The sequence below is a fragment of the Coenobita brevimanus genome, chromosome 66 (assembly GCF_032717465.1).
Source record: "Coenobita brevimanus isolate Jiangsu-jjx chromosome 66, ASM3271746v2, whole genome shotgun sequence".
Lineage (NCBI taxonomy): Eukaryota > Metazoa > Arthropoda > Malacostraca > Decapoda > Coenobitidae > Coenobita > Coenobita brevimanus.
Genome location: NC_137019.1, coordinates 13,697,234 through 13,719,791, shown reverse-complemented (window position 1 = coordinate 13,719,791; position 22,558 = coordinate 13,697,234). Strand labels below are relative to the sequence as shown.

Here is a 22,558-nt window from a genome sequence, read left to right as displayed (position 1 = left end):
CAGCAGAGAATTGATCGTAAGTCTGTGAATCCATGTCGTGTGCGGCCACTGAGCAGCGAAGCCAGACAGTAGCGGCTCAGGGAGCACAGCGCCACCACCTGGCCACTCTAGCCCGGCTGTCAAGCGGCCAGGGCAACAGGCACACTCTGGCCCACACAGGTCGACCAGCAGGCAGACTCTGAGCAGGGCAGGTCGACCCTCAGACAGACCTTGGCCCAGGCAAGTCGAACAGCAGGTAGACTTCGGGCCAGGCAGGTCGAACAGGACACCAGCAGCAGCAGTAGCAGCAGCAGCAGGAGAGGGATGAAGTGGGGCTGGGAGGTGTGGACACGAGAGCAGGTAAAGCTGGAGGACGGGGCGGCCCTTCCTTATAGCGTGGTGAGGCCGTAGTCTGGCTTCATGGCTCCGTGCGGGTAGGGGGCTGAGATGGGTGTGAGGCCAGGGGGCATCATCCCCCCGCCCATATGTGGGTACCCGGGAGGATGCCCCCCTGGGTGAGGTGCCCCTTGTTGTTGCTGCTGCTGTTGTTGCTGTGCTGCCTGCTGTTGTACTGCCTGCTGCTGTGCAGTCTGCTGCTGTTGCTGTTGCTGCTGGGTGTGCTGTTGGTCCTGTGCTGCTGGGTTCTGTGCGGGATTTTGGTTCTGTGTCTGGTTTTGTTGCTGGTTCTTTGGAGTGACGGTGGTGGTCACCCCCGCTGGGTTGGTCTTTCTCCTCACATTCTTGGTGTTGGGCAGCTTGTTGTCCTTCTTCCACTTCATCCTCCTGTTCTGGAACCATATTTTGATCTGTCGCTCGGATAGACAAAGTGAGTGAGCGATCTCTATCCTCCGTCGTCGCGTCAGGTATCTGTTGAAGTGGAACTCCTTCTCCAGCTCCAGTATTTGGTGTCTGGTGTAGGCCGTCCGCTGGCGCTTAGGTTCGCATCCCGGCTGGAACTGACCATTGGCTGTAAAAGAACAACAAACACAGTGGCTTAGCTACGTGCCTTTACAGCGGGGTTAGCTTACAACATCTACAACAACACTTACCTTCAACACTTACACTCGCCGAGTGAAATATAGCCACTCACTGAAACTGTATTGGTTAATGTTAAACTGTGATCTTTGCCCACAAACTGAAAGTGTGTTGATTATTGTTGGTATGAGAATTATGGCAAGATAGAGAAATTATACTTATTTATGAAGGTATACAATTATACCAACACTGCAGTTATGTTGTTTAATGTCAGTATGCGAACTATACCCACCTACTGATAGAGTACAGGAAGTATTACTGTCAGCATGTAAATTATAATCACATACCGATTCTGTATATTTTAGATTGTGGATACAATACATCGGTTTCAGAAAAAAGGCACTGTGAAACAAGACATACTTAAGCCCATTAGTGCTGAGACTAAAAAAATTCCATGGACATTCTAGGAGTATGGAAATATAGCCTACTATTAACATCAATTTTTGTTTGTTCTTACTGAGAATTCCATGGATATTCTTAGAGTAAGGGAGCTGATTTCTGAACTAGGTTTCAACTAAAAATACTTTGTAATTTTAGTAACAAGATTATGTAATTGTACTTCAGGTTCTCCCCAAGAATTCCACGGAACATTTGGGGACAAGAGAATTTAGTCTTACGTCCTGCTATGTCAATGTTCACCTAAAATTTTGTGGGACAATTCCTTTATTCCTTTAAACTTATCATGACTAAGGAGGCAGTTTTTAATATCATCTTCCATTAATGATTACGCTTAGAATTCCACGGAAAAAAATTAGGAGGAGGAGAATTTATTTTTACATCAGAGGTTTCCCGCGGGTGAGGAAACCAGGCACAAAGCGGCCATTACAAGAGCCGCGGTGGGCGTCATGGGAGATAGGGAGGCCCGAGGCAGGAATCTCTCTTCCTCCCTCTCTCTCGCTTTCTTTCTCATCCAACGACTCTCTCTCTCTCTCTCTCTCTCTCTCTCTCTCTCTCTCTTTCTCTTTCTCTCTCTCTCTCTCTCTCTCTCTCTCTCTCTCTCTCTCTCTCTCTCTCTCTCTCTCTCTCTCTCTCTCTCTCTCTCTCTCTCTCTCTCTCTCTCACACACACACACACACACACACACACACACACACACACACACACACACACACACACACACACACACACACACACACACACACACACACACACACACACACACACACACACACACACACACACACACACACACACACTAATGGGCAAGTCTTGTGAGAACCGCTAATTGGCCAGTGTCTCCCTTGGACGGGGCTGTAAGTGTGGGTCATCATCATCATCATATCATCATCATCATCATCATCATCATCATCATCATGGGTCACTCCGGTCACCACGCTCCTCCCTAACTAACCCTAACCATTGATATACCTCCTCAGGTCTACTTCTTATCCAAATATGTTAAGAGATTATTATTACCTTTGAAGCATAAACTGACTGTAGTACTTCTTTTCCTTTTATGTATTTCAGAATCAGTTAGCTTGGAAGTATATCAAGATGTCACTGCTCTTTAATGCAGAATATAGTTATTATATGTACTGTACTATTCCCTAGCCTTTAGAAAACTTGGGTGCCCCAAAGATGACTCAAAGTTAACGGTAGGCAGAACAGAGCAGCTACATTTCACTTCTTCAGAGTGGTTACTTAAAATTATTTAATCTTAAAACAATGATCAGTTAATAATAATAATGATAATAACCATAATAACAACAACTACAATAATAATAATAATAATAATAATAATAATAATAATAATAATAAAAATAATAAGCAGTAACAATAATAAAATATTCCGTGTCTTCAAAAGTTTATGAATCTTCGACAGGGTATCAGATATTCGTCAGTCTAGATAATAAAAACAATAATGATAAAAGTAATAGTAATAATAATAATAATAATAATATTAATAATATCTCCTGTCTTCAAAGGGTTCTGAATCTACAGCAAGGCATCAGATACTGTATGTGTTCATGCTATAAATCTTGGAACCCCAGGCTGCCTCTGCGTAACCTACAATGAACACGATACTCTTGGCAACGTAACTACTGGCTCACTTACCGTACAAGGTTCCCGCCCCTTCTGCAAAGAGAGTAAAAGAATGCGAAAATTATACTGAGTTATCTAATGTCATGCTCACATCCTTAAAGTAAAGAAATCCCGAGCTCATTCTGGCGTGAACAGCGGAGCACCGAGGTAGAGCCCAAACTGGATTAGATTTTTAGCTTATTGATGCTCTTTTGGCAAACTGATGTTATGTGTTTGCGTATAAAGTTAATAGATTGCTACTGGGTTGAAATTTCAGTCTTTATTACAATATTAAGTTTGAAAAAATAGTACTGATTATTTGGCATGGTGTGAGAAAAAGTTATTGCATCACTAGTTGTGTTTTTAATCTTGTATTGATAATTTTCTTTGGTCTCAGAAATAGTTATTGCAACAGTAGCTTTAAAAAAATCTCAGTCTCATAAGCGTACTTGTCAAAAATGCATACTTGATATTGTCTCACAGATAGAGTGAATTAATACATTTTTCTCCCTTCTGGAGGAAGTTTCTTGAATATTAAAACGTAGGTCTTGAATAAGCACCAATATAAATCGACCATATTTTGAGAGGTGTCAAAATATACCTCATATACAAAAACAAGAGTCTTTAGTGTGTCTTGTTTCACAGTGTCATGTTTACTTAGATGGATGAATTAATTTGAGCAAAGTAAATTGCCGAGTATATGGGCATAATTAAAACATTCATCGCTGTTGCTATATCTCTGTTGCGTCTGGGTTCTACTTCAGTGCCATAAAAAGCGCACAAATGTCCTGGGATTTGAGGGGGAAAGGCTTTTATTTGTGCTACGCCGACGCACCGTGCAGCACAGGACAGCACCAAACAGGGCACTAAAGATGGCAGGTGCTAAGAAGGAGAACCAAAAGGAGGAGATTAATCCCTTCAGTAAGATGACGTATTTTTACTCTTGCTATCTCCATACGATTTCTTTTTGAACCAGAGGGGTAGGATACAGCATTCATTAAATTCAGTACATCTTTCATTAAATTCAATATTTTCTTCATTCAGTTCAGTATAGCCTTCATTGAATTTCTCTCAACTACGGGGTTTCCTAAAGTGAATAAAATAATTTGGTAGAATAAAATTAATAATGTGCAAACAGACATCACTGTAGTAAAGTATTTTCACTGCTTTAGCCAAAGAAATCTACAATAACTTGAACAAAATTATCAGGTGGTAACAAGGATACACTGAGGACGTTATCATGTTGAACTCGTTAATGGGGAGGGTCTTTTCCTTACAATATATTTTCTGCGTGGAGCAGAATCGCCTGTCAGTTGCTAGAATAAAATGCCGTCATCGTACCAAAGGGGTTAATTTGTTGTGAGAGGAGAAATGTGCTCCATTCAATAACCAGATAATGTAATTCTACTGTATATGTGTTTTTTTCTGCAGCTAATGTTTATACTAATTAAAAGATTATTGAGTATATACCTTATTCCAAATAGGTCTATAGATAAATTGTGCATATATTAAAATGTGTATCATGCAGGGTGATTTCAGTCCTTAAGTAAATACACACACTAAAAGAAAAAAAACACACACACACGTACAAGAATACAGAGAGAAGTTTGAAAACTTAATGCCCAAACGCAAAAAAAAACATTGTGCTTTTTCTCCTGCTTGAAAATGGGCCGCGTTCCTGTGGGTTTAGGAGGCTCTGGCACTCTTCCTTTTGATATTTTTGCCACCTATTTGATCCTAAAAGAAATAATACAGTAATAGTAAATAAATAAACCTCATATGAGAAAATATTACTACGCATGCGCCTACACTCGATCTTATAAAAATCATATTTCTTTAGCGGAAGTGGTATTCTAGAGTTATCCCTTCCATTAGAGGGTTGATGATGATAATACTAACATTCTGAACCTTCCGTGTCAATACTCTTAGGTGAATATAATCGTCTGGCGTTGCTGGGAATAAAATATCAGAGAAGACGCGACCATGAGAGACTTAGGATGACACAGGCAAAGTGGAAGACCAAGGCAAGGTACTAGATCGCATCCTAACCCCACAAACACACGGACTTACTAATTATAAAAAAAATAATAAAAATTATGTAAGCTAGATCTAAAATCAATCATGCTATAGATATCATTTGTACAGTCAGAGGCACATTAATTCACAATATATTTCGCAATGTATTTCACCGCTTCCAAGTTTCACTCCAGACTTTCCTAAGATGAGGAAGGCTTGGTATTTTTTTTTAGCCCATAGATGGCTCTGATATGAAGCATGAGGGAGGAAGGAAAAGGACATTGCCTAATAATTTTGAAGTAGAAGCGGTGGGTTATTAGAACTAATGTCTCTTATTGTACCTCTAGTTTAGACACGCTCACACGATTAAAGTCGAAAAAAAGAAAATAAATACTGTTTGTGTATATAGCCATGCCAGTTTTAGTAATTTTAACACCAGCCTGAGTAAAATGAGGAAAATCTAGCCAGCTCACTAGTATTTTTTTTTCTTTTTTCTGAAGCTTAAAAAAATCGTCTAACGGTAGCAAGAGCAATATATCAGATGTCGTTGTGTGAAAGGGGATAATGGAAATCGTTCCTAACCCCTTCACTACCAGAGACCTCCTTAATGCTGAACAAAATCCTCTGGCGGTAGCAGGAATAAGATGAAATAGACGTTCTAGTACTGAGAAAGTTAACTAATATTTTCTCCATTTGAGGAACTGACACTCTCATGGCCACTTTCAATTTCTCGAGTAATATAAACTTACAGTAAATTTGTTTAAGCAATTTAGGACGTAAACGAAGAAAACTGACTGATTTTCTGTACAATTTTTAACAGTTTAGCGGCGATGATGAATATTTATACAGTAGTTTATTATTGTCTTTACTACAGATTTTTATTCAACTTAAAAAAGCCCTCTGGTAAAGAAGGCTGAATGAAGGCTATACATAACCCCATCAGCACGAACAATCTCTCCAAAGTTGAAAATAAAATCGTCTGGTGGTACCAAGAATAAAAGATTGACGTGCTCGGGTTGAAAGAATATACCGGTAGCATAAATAAAACAGGCAATGGCTATATCACATGAACGAGCACCGGGGAAAAAAATACAAGGCTATATTTTCAAAGATGAGACCGTGAGGAAAAACCCAGCTCCTAAATTCTTTATATTGAATGAATAGGCTGGCCAAGTTTTAAGGCGGTATTCTGAGTGGGTTTGGAAGCTGCTTAATACCTCTTCCTTGGCGATTTGTTCAGTACATTTCACCTCAATATCCTTTGGTGTGGCACTGATACAACCCATGCCCATGTTAAATCTGAAAAAAAATATACAGTATAAATAAATGGGGCGAATAAAATAACTCGCTAAGAAAGAGGCGTTACGAAGCTTGCCATGCCACCTAGAATACTCCTTTAGATTCATCGATGTTCTAAAAAAAAAAAGGGGGGGGGAAACGACGTCATCTTCACAGTCTCTCTCTTAAGAAAACAGTATTTAGTTTCTTTCTTATGAATAGAAAACCACATCATTCCTCTGTTATTTTTAGGTTTACTTAGAAGGAAAATTGTGGTAGACTGTCGGAAAGAAGTATCGAGGATCTCAAACTATGGTGTATATTATAGTGAATGAAGTTAAGTCTGTTTTGGTACCCTTTCTGCGCTTTGCTAGAGTGAATTATTTAGGGTCTTTGTGCAAAGATAAAACCTGATGATGAAATATTTAAATATTCAAAAAAAAAAAAAAAAATCTAGTTCATAAGTAACACTTCGAAATTTCCTGTAAAAAGATGTATTGTTCTCTGGGATATTAGTTACTTTGAATTGAAATAGTTCATCAAAATTTGTTCGGTGATTATTTGCCAGTTTTTTAGTTCCGTTAATGGTTGTAAATATTTTTTCTGGTTGTGTTTATAAGTATTTTTTTCTGGCTGTGTTTATCGGAATGAATTTAGCTCTTGTTGAAAATTTTGGTGATAATTAGCAAGTTCGTAAGATGTCGTGATACCTTTATGTACATTTTTCTTACTCATACCAGTATAAATTGTAGTTCTGCCAAAAATTTTCTGTCAGCGTATCTTTTTCCATTAACATGCTGAGATCCCAATTTCTTTTCCAACGGTCCGTACCAAGCGAAAAGGAAAAAAAGAAAAGAAAAGAAGGAATAGATAATAAGGACAAGACAGCAAAAGCGAAAAAGAACGGAAAATAAAAAAGAAAAAGAAACAGAACACAAAATATATCCACCCACACCACACTGTGAAATATTTGGCTTTATAAGTTTCAGATACACACGAGCAGGCCTCATCATCGTCACTTCACGTCTGCATCAACACCTCTCTTGGCTTATCTGGTATTCACGCTTAATTTGCGCATGTTTTTACCAGCCGATAACGTTACGCATAATGGCACCTAATGAATTCTAATTAGTTGGTAGTTATAAGGGGAATATACTACAGATGTACAGATAACGATTTGGCTGCGTGTAATTAAGAGATGGTAGCTAACGTTGTCAATCTTTATTCATGTGGTATTGGGTTAAAAAGGAAGCTATAATTACTCCTTCAGGCTTAAGGTTTCGATTCATCATCATCATCATCATCAATAAAATCAGCATCAAAATCTGCATCATTAGCATCAGCGTCATCTTCCCACTGTATTATTAGAGTGGGTAAGATCCATCAAAAATTAAGGGAAAACTAAAAAGTAGAAAATTTATCTTCAAAATGCCGAGCGTAAATGAATGTTGTTTCTTGTTCCCTGTATTATACACGAAACTGGCATAGAGTCTAGAAGCGGGAAGATAATAATAATAATAATAATAATAATAGTAATAATAATAATAGTAATAATAATAATAGTAATAATAATAATAGAAGTTTCATAAGAGCATCCACCAACTACTGAACGTGATATGGGTATAGGATCAAAATGTGGGAAAAGGGAAAAATCACAACAGCAAGGGAAGTATACTGTACTTAGTGTGCCAATTTGTTTCACACTTCCATTCACTCATACAACACAGAGGAGAAGAACTATCATGAAACTGTGGGAGAAATGGACGGCACTTTCATTCAGTCATCACTCGCATTCATTTCAGAGGTTTGGATGTTGGGATAAATCTCACAAACTTTTCATAGTTGCCATAAGGGTTGAATAATATTACTTCTTGTTCCGCAACAGATCACTATAATACGTTCACTACGAGGGTATATCTCCTGGGGTTGAAAAAAAGAAAAGTCATTAGAGAATAGCAGGAAGAATATGTGTAACTCGTAGAACTGAAATGTTAAGTAGAAATAGCCTGTATTCTACGCGAAATGTATCAGATCGTTTTTCATAATGCATAAACGAAGAAGTAATTTTGATAAGTAATAAATTTGGCCAGGTTCATTTCCCACAGTTCATAAACCTACTGGCAAACATGATAAGTACTTAAATCAAATTTTTTCCTCGTAAAGAATAAACCAACAAAAAATTCTTATGTCTTTGAATAACATCATCCTCATCCTCATCATCACCATCATCATCAATCATCATCATCATCATCATCATCATCATCACAGGATTTTTCCATTAAAGGATGGGGTGCTGTAAGATCCAAAAAACAAGGAAAGAGAAGTCATGAAAGTAGGGGAACTATCAAGAGCCTGCCAAGCGAAGTGAGCCACACAAATCATTCACACATCATTCAAGCCCTGCATCACAAGCCTAACCGTGCGCACATTTTTTTTTACAGTTCTTTTTTTGAGACGTTTCACGTACAACGTGGACTAATCAGTAAATTTTAATTGTATTTTAAGGCGACCGATTATCGTCACAATTCATAAAACATCAAAGAATAAACATTAAAATTAGAAGTTTTTCCCACACGATTCCTAAACTGGCCACCGTAATTATGATTTTATTAAAATCATGTTTATATAATTTGAAAATTTTCATATGTAAAAAAATGTAACATTCTGGTATTAAACTTTATGTTGAAATTATTCCTTACAACTCATGAAATAAAAAAATGTTTTGACAAGCATTAAATTAAGCCAGTTTTATTCTTTACACATCATAAACCAACTAAAAATGATAAGTTGTATCTTTCGATTCTTAACTAGCTAAAAAGGAAAAAAATGGCAAGTAGTAAAATTAGGTCAGTTTTTTCCTACATTTCATAAACCAGCTAATATTTCCGCCTGCGTTGCACTAATCAGATTCTGTGAGTAGTATACATTAGTCACGGCAGTCTCCAAATTATGGGGTAACGCCTGTTAATTATGCAGGTAAATCACTCGCACCTGCATAACCTGTACATGAGAAACATCCCGTATCGCCGTTCCTCGCAGTTCTTCAATAGACAAACGGTAAAAAAGTTCATAGGGATGTTCTTCCTTCATACACCCAAGTCCACATTCATTTCTCTAAGTTATGGTCATTTTATTCCTCTACCTTAATGTATGTGATATTTTTGCAATGTTGTGTTGGTTTTATATGCACACAATACACACGAATATTCTCATAAGGTTGTAGCGGAATTTTTTGTCTAACTCCAGTCATAGGTCGGTGTGTCTTAGGAGGTGGTTGTGTGGTTGGAATTGGAGTCAGTGGTGTGGATGGTATGAGGAGTGTATGGTTAGTGGTGTTAGTAGAATGAATGGAATGAGTGGCATAAGTGGTGTGAATGGTAAGGATATTTATTTATTTATTTACTTCATTTTGGTGTGTGTGTGTGTGTGTGTGTGTGTGTGTGTGTGTGTGTGTGTGTGTGTGTGTGTGTGTGTGTGTGTGTGTGTGTGTGTGTGTGTGTGTGTGTGTGTGTGTGTGTGTGTGTGTGTGTGTGTGTGTGTGTGTGTGTGTGTGTGTGTGTGTGTGTGTGTGTGTGTGTGTGTGTGTGTGTGTGTGTGTGTGTGTGTGTGTGTGTGTGTGTGTGTGTGTGTGTGTGTGTGTGTGTGTGTGTGTGTGTGTGTGTGTGTGTGTGTGTGTGTGTGTGTGTGTGTGTGTGTGTGTGTGTGTGTGTGTGTGTGTGTGTGTGTGTGTGTGTGTGTGTGTGTGTGTGTGTGTGTGTGTGTGTGTGTGTGTGTGTGTGTGTGTGTGTGTGTGTGTGTGTGTGTGTGTGTGTGTGTGTGTGTGTGTGTGTGTGTGTGTGTGTGTGTGTGTGTGTGTGTGTGTGTGTGTGTGTGTGTGTGTGTGTGTGTGTGTGTGTGTGTGTGTGTGTGTGTGTGTGTGTGTGTGTGTGTGTGTGTGACGGAGAGCCCTTACACCGCTCACACACACCCCGCCCACCGACACCATGCCGACACACACAGGCCTACCACAAATTTATGCCCATATTTTAATAATGGATGAAGACGGATGATTCCACAACTACATGTATCTTTTTTAATACTTAATGCTTCTGTAATTATTTTAGTAATGAAAGTTTTAGTAATGAAAATATCTGATACTTCCATAAATACAAATAAGCTTTATAAACAGTGAAAATATATTCTGCATCCGTAAGTATAAGTGGTTAATTTCTCTTAGTGAGTATTCTTAATCTTTCTAGAAATACAAAAAATTTATTAACATTAGTATAATATTTAACTCTTTTAGAAATATAAGCAGTATTTTTTCCACTAAAGGACAATGCATGAAAAATCCTTAAAGAAAATATTTTTGTACAGCTCTCACAGGCTTCTAAGACTCACTCGTTACTTGATGAAATTGTATGGCATTAGCTGGAATAAAATACTAAGAGTTGTCCCAATTATAAGAGGGTTAATTATCTTTCTTGTCAGCCCAGTAATTGGTATCTCTGACAACTGAAATTCCCCCTCCAAAAACTGAACATTCATTTCCCTCAACATCTGTAACCCTAATTCTCTACCCTATAGGCCTTTCGGAAGATTTTAAAGATACTTGTTTGATAAGGAATACTGACATCTAAGAATAATATAAGGCCTCGGATGTAAAGCTATGCTAATCCTTTAGCTGTGGTGAATATTCTTCAGTAGACCAGTATCTGTTAGCACCAGCTGGAATATAGCCTGATACTAAGATCTTATTTCTTTGCTACAACATCAGATGAGTACTTCTCTGCTTGATTAATTTGTTTACTTTTACATTTTATGGAAGGATAATATTTTCATGTATTGTTATGCAGTTTGTGTTGATATTAAAAAAAATATAAATGACATTCAGACTAATAATAACACCCGCATTTTGATGAAGACTTTTATATTTTGTATCCTGCCACCTCCTGATGATTTCCTTTTAAGGTTCGTAAATGACCCCATGTGAAAATACTTAAAATAATCTCCGTTACCCACAACAATGTCTCTCCTGTGCCTTTCTTTTTGCCGTGAGATTTTACATTACTGTTCAAGATGTGATTTTAGTAGAGAGAGGACTAACCTCTTCACTAATAAAGGGTTTTCTTTAAGGTGAATAAAATCGTCTGGAGGAAGGAGTATAATTAAGAAAGAGTCATCGTAATGAAAGGGGGAATAAAGATGTTTCTAACCCCTTCAGTCCGAGGAGGCTCCCTATAGTTGAACAAAGTAATCTAGCGGTATCTTACGTAAAATGATCTCCTTTTAGTGATGAGGCTGAGAGGAGGTCCGTAGGAGGTAGTATATGAAATGTATATCATTTAAAAGAAGAGAGAGAGAGAGAGAAAGAGAGAGAGAGAGAGAGAGAGAGAGAGAGAGAGGAGGGGGGGGAGGAGTGTGGTAGTGGGGCTGCGCGGGACTAGGCAGGCCAAACACAGTAAAAATGGCGTGTATCTGTTTTATCAAATGATTAATAGCCTTCCATTATTTCCAAGCCTCTGTGCCTACGCCGAGCTCTGTATATTCCCCTATTCCCACGCCGAGCTCTATGTATTCCCCTATTCCCACGCCGAGCTCTGTATATTCCCCTATTCCCACACAGAGCTCTATATATTCCTCTATTCCCACGCCGAGCTCTACATATTCCTCTATTCCCATGCCGAGCTCTATGTATTCCCCTATTCCCACGCCGAGCTCTATATATTCCTTTATTCCCACGCCGAGCTCTACATATTCCTCTATTCCCACGCCGAGCTCTGTATATTCCTCTATTCCCACGCCGAGCTCTATATATTCCCCTATTCCTACGCCGAGCTCTATATATTCCTCTATTCCCACGCCAAGCTCTACATATTCCTCTATTCCCACGCCGAGCTCTACTGTATATATTCCTATATTCCCACACCGAGCTCTGTATATTCCTCTATTCCCACGCCCAGCTCTATATATTCCCCTATTCGCCGAACTCTGTATTTTCCCCTATTCCTACTTTTTTCTTTCTTTTTTTTTTTGTGACAACTGGACCCTGTTTGTGCCGTGCGTGCTTTCATTAACGCGTGGAATATTCAGTTGTTTTGAAAAAGAGATGAAGCAGCGAAATGAAAAAAATGTGATGGATGGATGCGTGTGTCCGTGTGTTTGATATTATATTCGTATTTGGCGTTTTTGCTGAAATACCCAGGCTTATGTTTTAATTTCTCTCTCTGATCTGTCTGTCTACCCGCTTGTGTGCTCTGATATCCGTGTCTGTCTATCTGCCTACCTACCTATCTACCTGCCTATCTATCTGTCTTTCTATCTATCTATCTACTGACTGACCTGTGAGATGTTGGATGGATTTGCACCGCTGTTTATAGTGAAACTCCTTAATAGGCACGACGGGATGGCAGAAACAGAGATCATTGAGTGTCATTGAACTTAATCTCGTAGTTTGTTGGAATAGGAGCCTTTATAACACCTCTTCCGTAGCGATTTATTCTGCAGACTTCACCTTAGCCCGTATTCTCGTCAGTCAAGGAAGCTCCCTAACACCTCTTCGTAAGCGATTTCTTTTGGTTATTACAAACTGCTGTCCTCTTCTGTGTTATCTAAATTATTCTGATGTAACCATACTTTTCATATCCTCATGACATCAAAGGGTAAGAGAAATTCAGTACCTCTGGCTGTAAGATTTTTAGAGAGAGAGAGAGAGAGAGAGAATCAATTTAACAGGGCGGGCAGACAGAGAAACAAGACTGAAGCTTTCCATCCTCCATTGCAAGGGGCGCTGGCAAAGGGAAAAACCAGTGAGAGAGGAAAAAGTGAGAGAGAGAGAGAGAGGGAAGGGAGGCCAGCTGCTGTCTCTCTCTCTCTCTCTGGGCCTCCTCCTCCCCCTCCCTCTCCCTTCCCCCCCTTCACCCCGCCTTCTCTCCTCCTCTGGCAGGCCTCCCTCCCTCCTCTTCCCTCCCCCCCTCTCACTCTGACTCCCCCCCCTTCCCGTTTCACTGAGGCCCCGATATCCCTACAGCCACACCGACAAAATGGCGTCTACTGCGCTCTCTCTCTCTCTCTCTCTCTCTCTCTCTCTCTCTCTCTCTCTCTCTCTCTCTCTCTCTCTCTCTCTCTCTCCACAGGCATCGTTCTCAGTATATTAGTACAATCGTCATAATCATCATCATCATCAGTAACACTCCACCAAAACACAAAATTGTTTAGTCATATACTAAGGAATTATTTTTCTCATTAACATCATCATCATCATCAGTATCATCATCATCGTCATCGTCATCATCATCATCATCATCATCATCATCATCATCATCATCATCCAGTATTAATTTACCGCAGAGCTGGAATACTGTTATCCCCGTAAGATCTCGTCACATAATTTTTGAGTATTTCCATCAAAATATCCATCAGTATCTCCACCAGACTCTCCATCAAAATCTCCACCAGACTCTTCATCAAAATCTCCATCAGACTCTTCATCAAAATCTCCACCAGACACTTCATCAAAATCTCCACCAGACTCTCCATCAAAATCTCCACCAGACTCTCCATCAAAATCTCAGTCAGAATCTCCATCAAAATCTCCATCAAAATCTCAGTCAGAATCTCCATCAAAATCTCAGTCAGAATCTCCATCAAAATCTTCATCAAAATATCCATCAGAATCTCCCACTCTCAGTAAAGATGTTCGCAGCATTAGACGTCCTCATGTGTGTGCTTTGATGTCCCTTGATGTCTCTTTGTCTGTTAACTATATTCGTACTGTATAGCCAAGGAGTATTCGTTTTGATGTCCCCTTAATTATTCTGTGATGTCCTCACGACTGTCAACATTAGCATTCATTCTAAAGTGTCCTCATTTCTACGTGCTGATGTCCTGTCTAGTCTCCTGTTTTATCTGTCAATTTCTACATTCATTGTCTACGTAATTATCAAAAGTCATTATCTGATGTATCGATATTTAGCTGTCAATTTATACCCAGCCATTTCATAAAAGTTTTCCATTTATTCTTTCTGGTGTCACCTGATATAAGATTTGGATTCATTCTGTATTATCTGTATTTCTTTTGTCTGATTCCTCCTGATGTCTCCTTATGTCTCTGTCAGTTTCAATATTCATACTAGTTCGGATCTGCAGGTTGATGTATGATGTCAGCTTCTGCGTTCACTGAAATTCACGTGTATACACTGATGTGTCCTGGTGTCTCTTGATGTCTTCTTATATCACCTTTATGTCTCAACTTCAGAATCAAGTCTTTAGAGTCCGCTTGCCATTCAGTTTGATGTCTCGTGATGTCTGCTGAGGACTCCCTGAAATTAGCAAGCACAATCTGATGTCCTCTTATCTTATCTGTCGGCTCCGGCGACAAAAAATAAGTTAATAAATATTAAAAAAATAAAAAATAAATAAATATGTGCTGTCGGAGTAAAGAGGTTAAGTTGAGTCACTCATTTTTTTTTTCCTTATGTGTCCGACTCTAGCCATATACAGTACTTAATAATTCCTTTCCTGAGGCCCAGCAGTCTTCCTACGTGCCACACACGTTCACATGATCAGCTATATCGCGCGTTATTACAATAGCGTCCGATAACTAGACTTCTTCCCTTAATTTCAAGTGATACAATACTTTCGGCCGTCAGATTAAGTGACTTAGTAATTGTCAGAATTATCACTGCCAGTAATCGCCCTATCTTGAAATTATTGAGATTAAAGAAACATCAAAATATCGCTTTGATTACCAGAAGTTTTCCCGCTTCATCAGCTTGTATGTACAGAAAAGTTTTGCTAAAACTCCTCCTTGTCACTTGTGATATCTTGAATCCTAATTACTGAGAATTGAGAACTGTTAAAAAGGCAAAATCATCTTCCTTATTATCGTCGTCTCGTGAGGCAAAACTTTTTAACTCCATCACGATTGGCACAACTCTAGTATTGCATTCTTGCCGATACCAGATGATTTTCTTTAGCTGAGTGAGTCATAATGGCATAAAAAAGGTAATGATTTCAATATTGTAACTCTCATGGTCCATATTCCATTTCAGATAAAGCTGACGATTCATTTCAGTCATGGGGGAGTCATAGGATCCTGTGATTATTAAAAAGGGAAAGAAAGAATGGAAGAAAAAAAGAAGAAAGAAAGAAAGAAAAAGAAAGAAAAAAAAGAAAAAAAAAAGAAAATAATTTTACGCAGTTACTGAATACTATCACCAGTCACTGACCAAGTTTTAGGTGTATGAAAATTCAGAAAAATATATACAAGAAACACACACACACACACACACACACACACACACACACACACACACACACACACACACACACACACACACACACACACACACACACACGGGGAGTACTCGTCAGTGTATACAAATATCCCGTTCAGAATTTACAGGAGTGCCTGGTAACTAACCCCTCTTTTGTAAATATAAGGAGAGGAGGAAGAGAGGCTATATTTACAAACAGAGGCAGAGGCTCTGATGGAGTACAGGCTTTCTTTCTCACTTCTAGGATCACGGGATGGGATTCTTGAACATATTTACGTTCAGTTCAAAGTCGTAACTATGACTGTCTTTGATGGAAGGACAAGGGAACGAAAGGTAGAGAGTTTTCCTATGTTTCCTACTTCTCAAAAAAAAAAAAAAAGTAGGATTGTTTTGAAACAGGTTTGGATGTTGTATGGATGTGGCTGTGAGTTTTTGAGCTTTGATGTGTGTGTGTGTGTGTGTGTGTGTGTGTGTGTGTGTGTGTGTGTGTGTGTGTGTGTGTGTGTGTGTGTGTGTGTGTGTGTGCGCTCTCGATCCTGTCTCTTGTGTCCTTGCAAGACATTACATAATCACACATTACACTGCTTCCCAATTACAGATAAAGAGATTACGTATGAACAGAAATAAATGAACCTAAAATAATAAACAACATTCACGATAACAGCAAATAATATGCAGTAATTTTCAGAGATATACCTTATTCAAGAATGACCATTTTCTTCGTTCGAAAAAGGGAGTAAAGCGCTTAACCATATAAAACTCTCTCCACGGTGCCCTAATATTCAATTTAATTTTGCTCTCACCAGACGATTTTGCTTAGATTAGGGGAGATTTTTTGCCATGGAGAGGGTAAATACAAAAGGTCTCTGAAACGGTAAATAATATCGTGTGATGGGGGCTGGAATACAGAGCATACGTCGCTGGATTGAAGAAGTTAAGCTGTATTGGTGGTGGCATGTGAGTCTTCGTGGCACCTTTCCTTATTTATATATAATACACATCACGCCGTAAGTAAATCGCCATGGAAAATGTGTCAAAATTACGCAGAGTCACGTGTTACGCTGAATTTAAAAAAAAAAAAAAAAAAAAAAAAAGGATGTTCACCTCTAGCAAAAAGAGGGTCAGTTGAGGTTCATGTAACTCTTTGACTGCCAGGATATCTATGAGTAAAATAATATAAGTTGTCAGCCAGAAAAGGAATAACAATGCGTCCAGGGCGGTAGATGGTGTGTCCTTATATTCTCAGTCCTTGTGTCTGATGTATTAAGATTTCTCCCACCTGCATAAGATCGCCAGGTGTCAGAGTAAAGGAAAACACCAAAGTACGTCCATAGCAAAAAAATAAAAAAAAAGTGGTTGTTTTACGGATGTGAGAGTAAGACAGGAAGCGCCTCGCACTTCCTCATACCTCAGCTCCTTCTCCTCCTTCATTCCTTCTGCCTGGTGGGGTTTTAATCTACTGCAATAAAGGGTAAATGATGCGGGGGAAGGAGCCCATTTACCTTCTTCACACCTCTTGAGTTGTTGTTATAGGGTGTTGGTGTTGGTGTGGGTGTGGATGTAGGTACGAGTATAGACGAGGGTGTGGATGTTTGTTGTGAGGGATGGTGTAGGTACGAGTATGGATGATGGTGTGGGTGTTTGTTGTGAGGGATGAGAGTACTTTAAAGCTGTTATAGCATGCACACAAATTAGGACGTACAGTTGGTAAATATTATTATAATTAACATTACACACACACACACACACACACACACACACACACACACACACACACGCACACACACGCACACACGCGCACACACACAGACACACACACACAAAACACGCCAATCAGTTACAGTAATTTCTGAATCCTGCTTTTCCCTTACCCATCCCAAGACACAACAACACTGACATGTAACATCCCAGCCTCGCTCTTGACGCCTTCACAATCACCACAGATAATATTAGGAGTAAATTCATTCCCACCTTTACTTATTATTTGGATATATTCACCTGTTTCATGCCCTTAGAACTGCCTGGAGACGTATTTTCTAGATTTTTTTTTTTCTGTAAGCCCTGTTTCCCTCCCCTGACTACTGACGGAAAATTGGTAGCATTGTCACAAAATAAACCCAGGCTTTGAAAATTGGCTAAAGATTTCCATTTTCCGCTTCACACCTATAGAAGCATTGGGGAACTTGGGATTTTTTAATACTTTTTTTTTCTTTCTTTCTTTCATTCTGTCTCTCTTTGTCTCTTTCTTTCTTCTTGATCTAAAGTGCATTCCTACACATAACCAGCAATAGCGATCGGTTCGTAATATGGTAAACAAAGCCCTCGTCAGTGTTTTCTCTTGGCTAAGATCACGTAGGAAGATTCAGTTTTAGTTACGGTACACTTTTAGCGAGTTCGATTATTTACCCTACATCCACACCATAAGATCTTGTATTAGGGGAAAAAAAAAAAAAAAAGGTCACCTGTATGAAAAAAAAAAGTCATATCTCAATTTTTTCATACCCCTTTAAACGAGTGGAAAGTTATGATGTCAAGGATGTTTTTTGCCTTTTTTTCCCTTGAGATTCCAGAGTGCATCCTCTCACAGAACTAGCAGGAAAAAAAAAAAAAAAACGTTATGGAAACTATATATCCCATCTCAGCCGTTCCCTACTCGATCAAACGCTTGGGAAAATGCTATTATAACCCCCCCCCTTTTTTTTTTTTTGGCCCATTTTTTTCCTCCACATCTCAAGCTGCATCTTCTCATGTAACCCGCAAAGGAGACCAAGTAGCAGTATGGAAAATAAATATCTTCTCTAATTTCGGAGGATTTTTTTTCATAATATTAGACAGACGAAGATAATACGATTTTTCTTTTCTATTTTTGCAATGCCAGTTTTTTTCTCTACATTCAAAGCAGTATTTTCCCATATACTCGAGGTAGGAGAGGAAGGTACTTGTATTTTTAATAAATTCCCACATGTACATTGCCTTTCTTGATTTTTACATCTACACAGAGGAAAGTAATGTGCTTTCAGGGAAATTTTTGCGAAACCCGTAATTTCAGCTGCAACCTGATATAATACGTCCAGCAGAGGAGACCAGTTAGTATTATTAAAAAGTAATTCTTGTCTGTAATGTGTAAGAAGAGTATTGTAATTCACTCCTTTAGCACTTGAGAAGGCGTCGTTCATAAGATTAATAATAATAATAATAATAATAATAATAACATTATTATTATTATTATTATTATTATTATTATTATTACTATTATTATTATTATTACTGTGTTCATTGTAAGGTGCAACAAACTGGAAACTGTACGTTTGTGTACTTATACTTTTTTTTTTTTTTTCACTCTGACGGCCGAAGATTTCAGGGATAATTTTTACGATCTACATCTCGTACTTTTCCATGTCTACATATTATAAGCTGCAACTTAGCGAAACAGAACACGTTAGATAGGAAACTGTATCCCTACTCATTTTTTTTCTGCAACCATAAAATTATGTGGGACGATACAATTTCAGGATTTATATTTTTTACTTTTTTAATTCCAAAATCCCTAGCTGCATCCTCCCATACAACAAACAGAAGAGGGCAGCTGAAGTTTTGGAAAATACAAATCAGTCCCTATTATTTATTTTTTTTTTTTCATGATTCTTGCCCGTAACTAGACGGAAATGGTGTTATCTTAAGGAGATTGTTGACTGTTCCATCTCATCCATATATTTTTCCCTTTTTCCATTTTTTCCCATTTTTAAGTGAGGAAAAAAAGTGCGGATGATGACGATGATGATATTTCCTTTTTTTCCCAGTATATACAGTAGTTTCTTATGAAGCCACTAACGAAGAGTGAAATAACGCTGGAACCTATGTTTGTTTTTTATTACATTTTTTATTTTTTTTCCATAGACGGATGAAGATGTTAAGACTTCAAGGATCTTTTTTTTTTATCACTTTTTTCTTTCTTTTTCTTTCTCTTTTCTTCTTTTTTTTTTTTTTTGGTAATACTCAAGCTGCAACCTCTCATATAACCATCATATGAAGACAATTAACAGTGTGGTGATGGACGGGTCGGTAGCGCCCTCTGCACTCCTCCTTCTCCTCCTCCTCCTCCAAGACTCTTCAAAGGGCAAATAAATACGGTCACTAACACCTGCAGGATTCGAGATATTTTTGATGTTTTAAACTTCATTCCTGTCGATTACTTCAGATTTCAGATGATTTGTTTTTGGATACTACTGGGCAATTAGGTTTTTTACTACATTACGTTTACTTTTGACTTATGTGACCTTACTTCGAAGGCTTAAATGATGTGCCTGCCCTGCTCGATCGACTGATGTGCTCCTTCGGTTCACTTTTGCTTGGGTCATGCCTTACTTAAGCACCTGATTATATTTTTTACACCTCAGTTATTTGGCCTTGTGTGTGTGTGTGTGTGTGTGTGTGTGTGTGTGTACTCTCTTGGTATTTTAATGCTTCAGTTTGTAATAAAAATCGACATTACCTTTTTTTTTCCTATTCTGATTTTTATAACTGTAGTGTCATGGAAACTAAGGATGTCCCGTACAAAGTAGACCTTGATTTTAACCACATTTCCTTGAGAGAGAGAGAGAGAGAGGGGGGGGGGTGACATTTCCGATCACCTGTGCCCTTACCCTTACCTTTTCATCGTAAGAAGATGCATTTCCTCCTCTCCTCTAATTAGCCTCGATATTTTAATGCCCACCTAAGCAATTATTTACAGTTTAGTAACGCTTTTCAACATTTCCGATTTCTCAAGGAGCGGTATTCTCCTGCAGTTAGGGAGCTTACTAACACCTCTTCCTTAACGGTTTAGTTCTGATTCTGCATCGTTACTGTATTCTTGTCTGTTATTCATGCGATCTATTCCGATATAAAAAGATATAAGAAAAAAAAAAAGGGATATTAGTGGGTAGTTTGGAAAATAAATCGTTAAGGACGAGGTGCTAGGGAACCTTCTTACTCGACGAGAATACAGGTCAGGGATTGAGAGGCTAGTGTTACACCTTCAGACAACTGTATTATTCTTAGGGAACTGCCTCATACTAAAGGAGTTCTGGGTTTGGGACTGTGGAGAAGCTACAGAGTGACAGCTGGGTGCAGAGGGTGAGAAGTGTGAACGTTAAGGGTAGGGTTGCAAGGGGTAGACCGAAAAAGACTTGGGACTAGGTTATAGATTGTGACCTCAGGGATAAGGGACTGAAGAGAGAAACGGCTAGAGATCGAACAGCGTTGAGAGTCTCCATATGATGACCAGAACTGACGCATGCTACTTTGTTAGAGCCTTTATAAACGAAACGGGCCAAACGATATGGAACCCCCTTTACTTCGATTAATCACGCCTGAGCTGAGGAATATTAGTTTATGGATACCAAGAATAAAACTTAAACGAGCAAGTAACCTCTTTCTTGTCTCTTCCTTCCCACCCAGTTCACGGTCCATTGTGTCAGGGAACCAGCGTGGTATCTTTGTCGCAGCCACCTTGGACGACACAGCCCCTAGACAATACACAGTCAGTTTGATAGATAGAAGAATTGCCTCCCAGTCTCGTCCCCACACCCTTTCTTTGCCCATTACAGTAACAGAGTCCTAACAGGTCCCCCCATTAGTTCCCAGTCAATCGTGTCTTCCCAGTGGTACCGGTACACCTTTTACTGTCTCAATCAACCCTGGGTCCCTCTGGCTTGTGTTCTGATGACTTTAGGAGAGTCCCTTCGCACCCCCTCTTTACCGATTTATTGTGCAGGTTACTCCTTAATATTCCCTGGTAGAAGTTGTTCATGCAAGCAATGTCAGTATTGAGGAGATGAAAATATAGCATACTAGACGGTGGTAAGATGTATCATGCAAATAAATCACCAGTTAAAAGGTGTTACGAAGTCTCCCATACAAACATGATTTTTTTTTTTTTTTAAATCGAAGTTATCCTGGTCGACTTACTGGGACACAGAGCCTAGACAATAGACAGACAGTTTGATTAATAGATAAATTGCCTCCGAGTCCTGCCCATTACTTGTATGTCTCTTCTCCACACCCTTTCTTTCCTCATTACGGTAGTAGAGGTCCGTATTGTCAATCAAAGAAGCTCCCTAACTCCTTTTCCTAGCGATTTATTTTGTATATTACGCTTTACTGGCCTTTTCTTTGGTATATAAATCCTTCGCATATCACCTTACTCAGCATAAATAACGTACTAAAGGATATTAACCAGCCCTACACAAAACAAATCGCCGAGGAAGAGGTGTTGGGGAGCTTCCTTACCTCACGAGAAAATACGAGTCCTAAAAGCTCCACCTATTACTTTTCAGCCAGTCTTCCTTTTCCATATATATAGCTTTTACGGTCTCGGTCACTTTTTGGTCCCCTGCGTCCCTCCGACTGAACTCCAACCCTCTTCAGATATGAGAAGATGGTCCGGGTCGGGTCAGAACAGCTGCATCGTCTCAGTAAATACAATTTCCACATATGGGTGCTAATTCTCCCATTTGTGAAGTTTACAGCACTGAATTCAAGACCTTATTTTTTTTTTATCCTCTTGCGAAGCTTCTTGGTACTTCTTCCATTGCGGTCTGTTTTGCGTATTACTCCTTAACAGTTCATGGATGTTATTTATGGCTTTCTGATGTCGACTTTGAATAAACAGGATACAGGAATACATCAAGGTGCCGGGTACAGATTTTGTTTGTAAGAATGAGGTGCCAGGAGCCTCCAGAGCCTACCCGAGTGCTGTTTTTTGGTCTCCCTACTTAGCTTCCTTTTTTTTCTAGCCATTGTTCTGTGTGTGTGTGTGTGTGTGTGTGTGTGTGTGTGTGTGTGTGTGTGTGTGTGTGTGTGTGTGTGTGTGTGTGTGTGTGTGTGTGTGTGTGTGTGTGTGTGTGTGTGTGTGTGTGTGTGTGTGTGTGTGTGAATTTGGTGGAAGACTGATCAGGAGGGACGAGAAGGAAATGGATAATTAAAGTTGA

The 22,558-nt window shown here is 39.1% G+C and overlaps 1 protein-coding gene across 1 annotated transcript in view; it reads right to left on the bottom strand.

The window, feature by feature from the left end:
* Positions 1–368: 368 nt before the first annotated feature.
* The window catches only part of LOC145405368 (homeobox protein Hox-D4a-like), a 50,142-nt gene continuing 27,952 nt past the window's right edge, over positions 369–22,558 (bottom strand). The window contains exons 2-3 of the mRNA XM_080276772.1: positions 3,070–3,090; positions 369–946 (exon numbers count right to left, since the gene is read on the bottom strand). Coding sequence (XP_080132898.1) covers positions 369–946; positions 3,070–3,090 — 599 coding nt within the window. The remainder of the gene's footprint in view (positions 947–3,069; positions 3,091–22,558) is intronic.